The sequence below is a fragment of the Grus americana genome, chromosome 19, assembly GCF_028858705.1.
Source record: "Grus americana isolate bGruAme1 chromosome 19, bGruAme1.mat, whole genome shotgun sequence".
NCBI classification, from domain to species: domain Eukaryota; kingdom Metazoa; phylum Chordata; class Aves; order Gruiformes; family Gruidae; genus Grus; species Grus americana.
In genome coordinates this window covers 5,202,496-5,212,044 of record NC_072870.1, presented here as the reverse complement: position 1 = coordinate 5,212,044, position 9,549 = coordinate 5,202,496, and the positions used below count along the sequence as shown (strand labels likewise).

Genomic DNA, 9,549 nt, shown 5'->3' with positions numbered 1-9,549 from the left:
TACCTGCCCCTGAGAGCATGGGGGGGGGGTATAACTGCCCCCCAAGAACGTCAGGCTAATACACTGAATGGAGGAGCTGGACCCCATTAAGGTGTAACTGCCCCCAGGAGGGTCAGCCCCAATGAACCATCAATGAGAGACAAAGCCCCCTAAGCGAGAACAGCCCCCCCAACAGCTGAACCCCAGAACCCTCCCCCACAAGTGCTTTGGGATAAATACCTGTAAAACATGAGCCAGACCCCATAAAAGCAAGGGGGGGGGAAATGCTGGGCCAGGGGAAGGGAGGGGAATGGGCCCCCACAGAGGGCCAAGGGCAGAGCAGGAGAGGAGGTTCACACGACCCCCACACAACCAAGGTTTTATTCTTTATTTATACAGCAGCTCATTCTGAACACAGTGCAGGGCCCGGGGGTGCACACAGGCAGTCCCCTCCCTCCTCCCCCATCTCAGCATTTCTGGCTGGAGGAGCCCGAGAACATCTCCACCCCCTCAAAGCAGCCTCTCTTCCCCCTCTGGCATCTTGGCCACAGCAGACCCCAGCCAAGCCCCTGGGTCTGGCCCTGACACCATTCTGGGGCACCTTCTCGGGCCACAAGTCCGTGACAACACGCTCCATGAGGTGGGGACAGTCCCAGCCCCAAGGCAGGGTGCCGTGGCAATAGGCTCAGTCCATCTTGGTGGGCTCCTTCTTACGCTGCCTGGCCTCCCGGACAATCTTGGCCAAGGAGAGGAGAATGGGGACAGCCATGGGCAGGAAGAGCGGGATGTAGATGGCAAATTTCTGGTCATCAGGGAAGTAGAGGAGATGGAGGAGAGACGGGTCAAAGAAGGCCCGCTCCGAGGAGGTGACTGCCTCCTTGCTGGCCTGGAAAGCTGAGTGCAGGTGGCCCGTGGCCAGTTCGGCCATGGCACTCTGCGCTGAGGCCACCGCTTGGTACACCTGTGTGGGAACACAATGACAGTCAATCCCTGGCCAGGGACAATGACAGAAACAAGCCTGGGGGCCTCGCTTGCAGCACCACACCAGCAAGAGCTCACGGTCTGCACAGGGACAGTGATGGCCGGCCCCCTCCCCACCTCAGGGCGCCCCAGCCCTACCTCAGAGGCAACATCATCTTTGATGACAATGTTCCCAATCTTGTCCAGGAGCTGGGCCAGCGAGGTCAAGGTGGTGGACACAGTGGCAATGTTCTCCACGGTGTGGGCCCACAGCAGGCGGTCCAGCTCCCAGTCGGCTAGCCCCTCATTCCCTGGGCTCTCCAGCAGGAAATCGGGGGGCAGCTCCTCCCGAGATAACCCAAACAGTAACCTGGGAGTAGAGGGGAAGGTCCCAGCCTGCATCACAAGCCTGCGGTCCCACATGCACACTCCCCGCTCTTCCCCTTCCCTGCTGTGTTCAGTCCCAGCAGGGCTCAACCCTGCCTAACGGCTTCCTGGACGCAGGGCAGGACAAGACAAGCCTCCTGCCTCAGGAGATGGGCGATGCACCAGCACCTCTGGCCAGAGAGCAGTGCTGGCTAGTGGTCAGCACCTTGAAGGCCACAAAAAGCCACCCTCAGCCTCCCAAAGCCCACAGAGAAACAAATGAGCTGTTGGGCTCCACAATGGGTACAGCCTGCGCTGACTCCACGGATTTCTGTGCATGCCAGGAAAGCGCACAGAGGCCCAGGGAGGGAAAAACACATCCTCACCGGAGCTGGGCCAGGAAAACCTCCATCACTCGCACCATGTCCACATCCACGTGCAGCGGGAGGGAGGCCTGGGGGGAACCAGGGGCTTCAACGTTGTAAACCTGCAAAAAAGCGTGTCAGCCAGGCACAGCCGGAGCCCTGGGGCTGGCAGAGCCGCCAGCACTCGCTGGGGATGGGGCGCCACCGCCTCATCTGAGCACCCCCAGCACTCCACAGCCCCGTACCATGATGCCGCCCCAGCGGGGGCTGTGGAAGGCATTGGTGCTCACTGGGGCCCCGTCCTTGTCCTGGATGTACAGGGGGGAATGGGAACGCTCTGGCACGTACAGCAGGAAGTTCAGCACGGGGTAGAGTGAGGCAGCGCTGGAACCTGCAGTGGGACAGAGTCAAAGAACTCCCCTGGATGGCAGGAACAGCAAAAGCAGATCACCCACATGCAGCGCTGGGCCAGAGCCCAGCCCAGCTCCTCCTTCAGCACACCCCAAGCAGAACTCCCAGCCCAGTAGGTCTCAGTCACTCTCACTCCCATCTGGGGCTGGCAGGGCACGGTGCTGCGGGGAGGGAAGGGGCACAGGCCACAGGCAGAGCCTGGTCCCGTGAGAGCCAGGTCAGGAGCACGTTGCTCACCCAGCCGGGCCTCCACGGGGTTGATGACGTGCGGGAGACTGTGGGCGCTCAGGATGAAGCTGGAGGTCTCCTTGTCAAAGCGTGGTGTCACTCCTAGAACGGCGTAGTACAGGATCTACAGGCACACAACAAAGACGTTGCTGGCAGAGAAGCGCGTCCCGGGGCGCCCGGGAAGGCCAGGGCTGGGCTCTCCCCATCGGCTTTCCCAGCCCTCACCTGCGAGTCAACAGAGAAGTTGGCCACCAAGCTCAGTTTGTCCAGGACGGGCTGCACATAGCGGTTCACAGCATCCTCGATGTCCCAGTCCACATCATGGGACTTGGGGTCAGGGTTCAGCAGACTGAAGGTGATCTCGTACCCTGCCGAGGACCCACAGCCTGTGAGGCACTGGCACGGCCACCGCCTGTTGATGCCAAGGCCAGGCACGCGGCTGCAACAGAGCTCCCAAGAGCAGCAGGACCTGACCCCCTCCTCCCTGGCTCTCCCCAACACGGGGTCATGCACCAATGCTCCAACACACAGCAGTCACAGCTCAGACCCTGGCCCCGAGCAACTGCCAAGGGCAAAGGGAAGACCCTGGGGTCTGCTACCCTGGAAAACATTCAGGGATGCTACAGGTACAGCAGGAACGGGATGTCCCACCAGAGCCAGAGGGCTTTCCCCAAGGTCAGGGGCTGGGGCGTGCGTCCGTACCCAAGCTGGATTTCAAGTGCCGCCGGGCATCAGGGCCGAGCTGGCTGTCAGGCACGCGGTCCGAGAGGGCGGTGGCGATGGAGCTGGCCGCGAAGGACATCACCTGCGTGAGCTGCCGGAGGCGCGTGCGGAGGGTGGCAAGGTTCCCCCCAGCCCTTACCAAGGCGCTCCGGTGCTTCCCCACGTAGACACTGACGCCCTGGGGAAGGGGCAGGGGTGAGGGCCGGGAGCAGGCCTGGCTCCCCCCAACACGCCGGAGAACAGCACGGTGCCACCTGTGACAGCCTGGGGATGGACGCTTTCCCCCCCCGCCAGGGCACCTTCCAAGGGTGCAGAACACAGAGGCTGGCACCGCAGGGTGCTGCTCCCTACCTGAGGCAGGACAGAGGAGGTTTCAGGGACCACGTACACAGTCAGAGAGCCCAACGAGGCATCCTGCAGTGGGCACAGAGCAGCGTCAGCCTCTGGGGAAGAGAGAGGCATTAGCAGGGTTGGGAATTTCACTCCAATCCCTGTCCCACCCTCAGATGCAGCAAAGCCGAGTTCTTTGCTCAACCGGCCTCAGAAAGAGGAGCCTGCTCCCCCACAGAGCTGCCTCAGCTGCTGTGATCCCTCGTCCCAGTACCTTGGGCAGTAGCCACATTCAGCGCTGCCTCCTCCTGAGCCGTGGTGCTGCGATAGACTGTCTCATAGCGGGATGTGATACTGGTTCTCACTGCCGGAGCAGAAAGCCTGAGTGAAGCCACCAGTCCTGGCCCCCAGGCCCTTCGTAAGAGCCCAGTGCTAGGTGGGACAAGGGACAGCCCCAGGGGGACACATGCCACAAGGTTCTTTGGACACCAGCTCTAACCTCAGCTGAGTGACCCACCACAGCACGTGGCCTGAGCCGGCGCAGGGTGGCAGGCAGGACAGCCCCACGCCACTCGGGGCACGTCCCACTCTCCAAGGGCTGCCAGTGCCCCCAGCCCCAGGGACGGGAGCTGGTCTCTTCCCTGCGGCACCCTGGGGACCTTGCTGCCCCCAGTGCTCCCCTGCAATGCCAGCTCAGGATGGGATGATGCTGGCAAACGTGGGCTCGGGGAGCTCCAGGCTGATGGCCGGTACCAGCCTCCCGGGGAGAGAAGCCGCGGGCATGCAGGGACCCCCGGGGAAGGACGAGGCCCCCTAGGAGGGACAGACAGGGCAGGGGCAGCCAGAGGGATCTCTCACGGTTCACGGAAATCTCCATCTCCTGCACGTCCCTGAACGGCAGCGGCCTCGGCAGGTCCCCGGGCACCGACCCCGGGGCGAAGACCACGGCGACGGGCACCGCCAGCTGCAACTGAGCAGAGGCAGCGTCAGCACGGGCACCCGAGCCCCAGGACCGGCTGCCCGGTTTCCCCCGGTCCTCACCGGCAGCTGGCCCAGCCCGTCGATGTCCGCGTAGGGCAGGGCAGCGCGGTAGGTCTCGGTCGTCCTCCACCACAGCGGTAACCCCAGCACCACGGCGATGGCCGCGAAAGACAGGGCGGCCCGCCGGCCCCGCGCCCGCTCTGCGGGAACAGCGCTCAGCACCGGCCCGGACACCCATAAACGAGTGACAGCGAGCGAGCACCGGACACCCGAGCGCTACCGGTACCTGCTTCATCCGCCACCATCGCCGCCGCTGCCGCCATCTTCACTTCCCGGATGAGCCGGGGGGGCGGGATCTGTGCTCAGCCCAGCCATTCAGAACGCCCAATCCTCACGGCAGCCAATAGACATGGAGTCTGGAGCGCGGCGGCGCAGACGGGCGGGCAGAAGCACCAATCAGAGCGCGGTAGCCGCCCTGAGGAGGCGGGTTTTGGCCTCATGGTCTCTACGAGTGCCGCCGAGGGCCAGTCGGTGCCCCCGTGCCGGCGGGAGGGGGCGCAGCGGGCGCGTGCGCAGCGCCGAGCACCGCGGCCGGGAAAGGGGGGGGTGGAAACGGGGGGCGAGGGGGAGCAGAGGGGCTCCCCAGGGGCTCCTCACCCGCCCCATCGCCCACGGGGAGAGCCCAGCCACCTCTCCCGGTTCCCAGAGCCCCACGCTGGGTGTAGGTGGGCTGAGACCAGGCACAGCTCATTGCACTGGTGAGCACAACAGGCTGCGGGCGATGCCCAGACCCAGCGGAGGGATGGGGCAGCCCGGGATGGGACAACGCGCAGTCCCCGGGTACCCTGCGGCAAGGGAGGAGGCGGCACAGCGCTGTCTCTACCGTTTATTCGTTGTTAGGCTATTTGGTACACGGGGTGCACACGGCGAACACAACACAGGCGCCCCAAGGGCGGCAGCGACCGGGACTGCGAAGCTACGGCAGGGCAGGGGCACCCCCAGGCCTCCCCTCCTGCCCCCCACGCGGCCGAGCCTCCCCGCAACAGCCTGGCCGGAGCCCCCTGCCAAAGGGGCACCCGGGTGGCTCCCTCCAGGGGCCGGGTAACCCGGGCCCCCCGCTTCATCTGCGGACGCGGCGGTGTGGGGCCGGCCCGCGGGGCGCGCTCCCCTTCCCCTCCCCGCGTGGCGGCTCCCCTGGGTGGCTGGGGTGGAAGCAGGGTGTGAGCAGTGGCAGGGAGGGGGCCGGGGCGGGGGCCGGGGCCGGTGGGGCGCCCGGCCGGGGCTCAGTATGCGTGGTTGGCCACGTAGAGGGACTGCCCGGCCGCCCCCGAGTCGTCCCCGCTGCCCTCATACTTGCCCAGCGCCGCCAGCCCGTTCACCTGCGGGGAAAGGAAATGTCAGTGCCCCCCGTGGGGTACGGCCCTCGGCGTCCCCCAGTCGTTGGGGACACAGCCTTCAGAGTCCCCCCGCCCACGGGGACACGGCCCCATGTGCCCCATCCCACAGGCACACGGTCCTTGGTGTCCCCGTGCCCTTGCAACACCGCCCTTGGCATCCCCCTCCCATGGGGACAGGGCCCTCAGCATCCCCCACCCCCACAACCCTTGCCGTCCCCTGGCACCCCACGGGACGTGGCTTTTGGCACCCCTCTTCCCACAGGGACAGGGCCCTCGATGTCCCATGTCACCCAAGGGGGCATGGCCCATCCCGCGGGGACTTGGGCATCCCCCATTGCTCTCTGGGTCCTCACTGTCCCCCATCCCACACAGACAGTCCCGTGTGTCCCCCACGCCTTTGGCATCCCATCCTGTGGAGCACAGCCCTTGGTGTCCCCCGTCACCCCACGGGACATCGCCCTCGGCATCCCCCATCCCAAGGGGCACAGTCCCTGGTGTCCCCATCACCCCATCGGGACGCAGCCCTCAGCACCCCTCTCCCGCGGTGGCCATCCCCATCACCTCTGCGCGCTTGACGAACTCCTCGGTGGCGGCGGTGGCGTTGTCCCGCTGCCCGCGCCAGGCGCTGAGCGCCGATGCCTGCAGCGCCCGCCCGTAGGAGAAAGTGAGGGCCCATGGCCGCATCAGTGGGCACGTGTTGATGGCGTTGAGGTTGATGGAAGCCTCCTCCTCGCTCTGACCCCCGGACAGGAAGGTGACACCTGCAGAGAGCAGGGTTATGGCACCAGGGGGGCCACAGGGCATCCCCCTCCTGGTCCCCGCCACGTCCTGGTGCCAGTACCTGGCACGGCTGGGGGCACAGTGCGGCGCAGGGCGGTGACAGTGGCCATGGCGATCTCCTCGGGGCTGTACTTGGTGGGGCAGGAGTGCCCGGGGGTCACCATGTTGGGTTTCAGCAGGGTCCCTTCCAGGTAGACGTGGTGGTCGCTCAGTGCCTTGTAGACAGCTGCCAGCACCTGGGGAGGACAGGCAGCATGGAGTCCCCCGGTGCAGCGTGGCACAGCATGGCACAGCGTGGCACAGTGCCCGCCTTGCTGCCCGTAGCACTGCTCACCTTCTCCGTCACATACTGGCACCGCTTGAGGTCGTGGTCACCATCGGGCAGGATCTCTGGCTCCACAATGGGCACGATGCCGTTCTGCAAACACCAGGCAGATGCCATCACGGGGACATCCCTGGGCATCACCTTGGCCCCATGGCGATGTGGGCCAGTGCCTGGACCTGGGGGGCAATGCTCAGCCCCGAGGTTCAATGTCCACCCTTGCCAGTGATGCCCATACCAGTGGGGTGATGCCCGGCCCCATGGGGTGATGCTCAACCTAGGAAGGTCAATTCTTGTCCCCACAGAGCAATGGCCACGGTTTTTGGGGTGATGCCCACCCCTGGGGCAATGCTTGGTCCTGGGGGTCAATACCCATCCACGTGAGGTGCTACCCAGCCCGCAGGGTGACGTCCAGCCCCATGGGGTGATACCCAGGCACAGGGGCAATGCTGAGCCCCATGGGGCTGTGCCCATCCCTGTGGGGCAATACCTCACCCCTTAAGTCAACAACCATCCTATGGGTCAATGATCATCCTGTGGGGCGATGCCCGGCCACGGACACGTACCTGCTGGCAGATGCTGGCATAGCGGGCCAGGACGTTGGCGTTCTCCATGATGGCGAGTGCGGAGGGGGTGTTGTCACTGATTTTCAGCACGCAGCGCCATTTGGCAAAGTCGGCCCCATCCTTCTTGTACTGGGCACAGCGCTCCGACAGCCCATCCAAACCTGCCAGGCACCACGTCAGCCTCGCAGCCCCAAACCCCGTGGCCCCCACCCCCCTAAACCACTCCGCCTACCCTGCGTGGTGGTCTCGCCATCTGTCCCTGCCAGCGGCACAACACCCTTGTCCACCTGCAGAGAGAAGGGGAAGGCGGCGCTGAGCCCTACCAGCACCCTCCAAGCACCCTCAGCACCCCACAAACCCACCGGACACCCACACGCACCTTGATGCCCACAACAATGCCCTTGTCCTTGATCATCTGGACGAATGGGGTGCCATCGTCAGCCTTCTGGTACATGGTCTCGTGGAAGAAGATGACGCCCCCAATGCATTTCTTCACCCGGCTGTCGGCGCTGAAGAGGATCTGGCGGTACAGCCGGCGGTTCTCCTCCGTGTTCTCCACACCAATCTGGTTGAGGCGCTTCGCCATGCTCCCTGCGGGCACCCGGCACCCCCGTGAAGCTCAGGCATGGGGAAAAGGGGGGGGCGGGACAGATTCCCCCCACACACACTGACCTACGGACTCATCGGCGGCCAGAATGCCCTTGCCCGGGGCCACGATGCGCAGCGCGATGTCCGACAGCTCCTTCTTCTGCTCGGCCGTCAGCGCGGGGTATTGGTGCGTCATGGTGGTGGTGGCTGCGAGAAGACAGGGGCTGAGTCATGCACCGGCGGGGAGGCCCCCTCATCTGCCATGCGCCAGTCCTGCGGGGACTGGGGACCCCCATGGCGCTGGGACCCCGGCCCTGCCGGTCAGCAGGGCGGACACGTTGCATAAGCAGGCAGCTGCCCTCACCTCGGGACGGGCAGGGCCTCGTGGAGGATGCTGGGGAGCTCCCAGCCATTTTGCTGCCTGCTCGCCCGCCCCCAGCCCAGCCATCTTGAGGGAGCGCAGCTCCGCGGGGGGCCGGGGCAGGGAACGGGGGGGCCCGGGGATGGAGATACCCCGGGGCCGGGGATACCCCGGGTGGGAGGTACGCGTGGGATGGCGATAGCTCGGGGATGGGGATACCGGGGAGATGGAAATACTCCGGGAATGGCGCTACCTGGGGAAGCAGAGACCCCGGGGGCGGCACTGCCCGGGGCTGGGGGTACCCGCGGTTTGGGTACCCCGGGGATGGCGCCGCCGAGGGGACGGGGATGCCCCAAGGAGCCGCTGCTCCCCCCGGAGCGGCGATTCCCCGGCCGGCACTGCCTGGGCTCAGGCTGCGCCAGCGCAGGGGGTATCTCCGGGCTCCCCCCGCCCGGCACCCCCCGTGCCCGGGGCTCCCTCTGCCCCGGAGCCTCCCAGCCCTGCCCGACCCCCGGATTGCCGGCGGCGCCGCACGGAGACACCCCGGAGCCTCGGCGGGGATACGAGCTCCCGCTGCCGGGATCCCTCGGCTGCACCCCCGGCCGCCCCCCCCCTCCCCTCTCCTCTCCTCTTCCCCGCGGCTCCCGGCTCCCCCTTACCGTGCAGGGCGGGCGGCGGCGGGCGCGGACTGCGGGCTGTGCGCTCCGGCCCCGCGGTAAATGGGGCTGCGGTGCCGCAGAGCTACGTGACCGGCGGGGCGGCACCCGGCAGGACCGGCCCCCCCGGCCCGCTCCGCCCCCCCCGCCGCACGCACCCCCCCCACCGGCGACAACCGCTGCTGCTGGTGGGGACCCCAGGGCGACAGCCCCGGGCTGGGGACCCCGCTGTGCTGCTGCTTTGCAACCCCCTGCTGCGGGTCAGGGCTCCCCCCCCCAAGGACCGAACTGAGTCAGCCCCCGTCACGGGCAGGGACCCCCATGCCACCCAGGCACCCCGCTGTGCCACCCCATTGCCACCCCCTGCCCCTGCTGGAGACCCCTGTGTGCCACCGACCCTGCTGTGCCATTCCTGGTTATGGGTAGGGACTCTCCCTGCCACCCCCTCGCCGCTGGTGGGGACCCCGCTGTGCCCCCTTTTTGCCGTTGTGACCCCCCCATTGCCACTGCCAGCTAGACGGGGACTTTCCCCTCAT

The 9,549-nt window shown here is 66.5% G+C and overlaps 2 protein-coding genes across 2 annotated transcripts; both read right to left on the bottom strand.

The window, feature by feature from the left end:
* Positions 1 to 355: 355 nt before the first annotated feature.
* PIGS (phosphatidylinositol glycan anchor biosynthesis class S) lies at positions 356 to 4,757 on the bottom strand. The gene is made up of 12 exons (XM_054847932.1): positions 4,630 to 4,757; positions 4,404 to 4,543; positions 4,221 to 4,332; positions 3,637 to 3,726; positions 3,384 to 3,475; positions 3,012 to 3,210; positions 2,535 to 2,677; positions 2,319 to 2,433; positions 1,916 to 2,061; positions 1,692 to 1,792; positions 1,099 to 1,309; positions 356 to 940 (listed from the first exon to the last, which is right to left on the bottom strand). The coding sequence occupies exons 1-12, from the start codon at positions 4,664 to 4,666 to the stop codon at positions 665 to 667; spliced, it is 1,662 nt and encodes a 553-aa protein (XP_054703907.1). The 5' UTR covers positions 4,667 to 4,757; the 3' UTR covers positions 356 to 664.
* A 457-nt stretch (positions 4,758 to 5,214) lies between these two features.
* On the bottom strand, positions 5,215 to 9,153 carry ALDOC (aldolase, fructose-bisphosphate C). Its single transcript, XM_054847463.1, has 9 exons — positions 9,017 to 9,153; positions 8,081 to 8,203; positions 7,788 to 7,999; positions 7,641 to 7,695; positions 7,409 to 7,569; positions 6,855 to 6,938; positions 6,582 to 6,756; positions 6,302 to 6,501; positions 5,215 to 5,722 (listed from the first exon to the last, which is right to left on the bottom strand). Exons 2-9 carry the CDS (start codon positions 8,190 to 8,192, stop codon positions 5,627 to 5,629), a joined length of 1,095 nt encoding a protein of 364 aa, XP_054703438.1. The 5' UTR covers positions 8,193 to 8,203; positions 9,017 to 9,153; the 3' UTR covers positions 5,215 to 5,626.
* Positions 9,154 to 9,549: the final 396 nt, after the last annotated feature.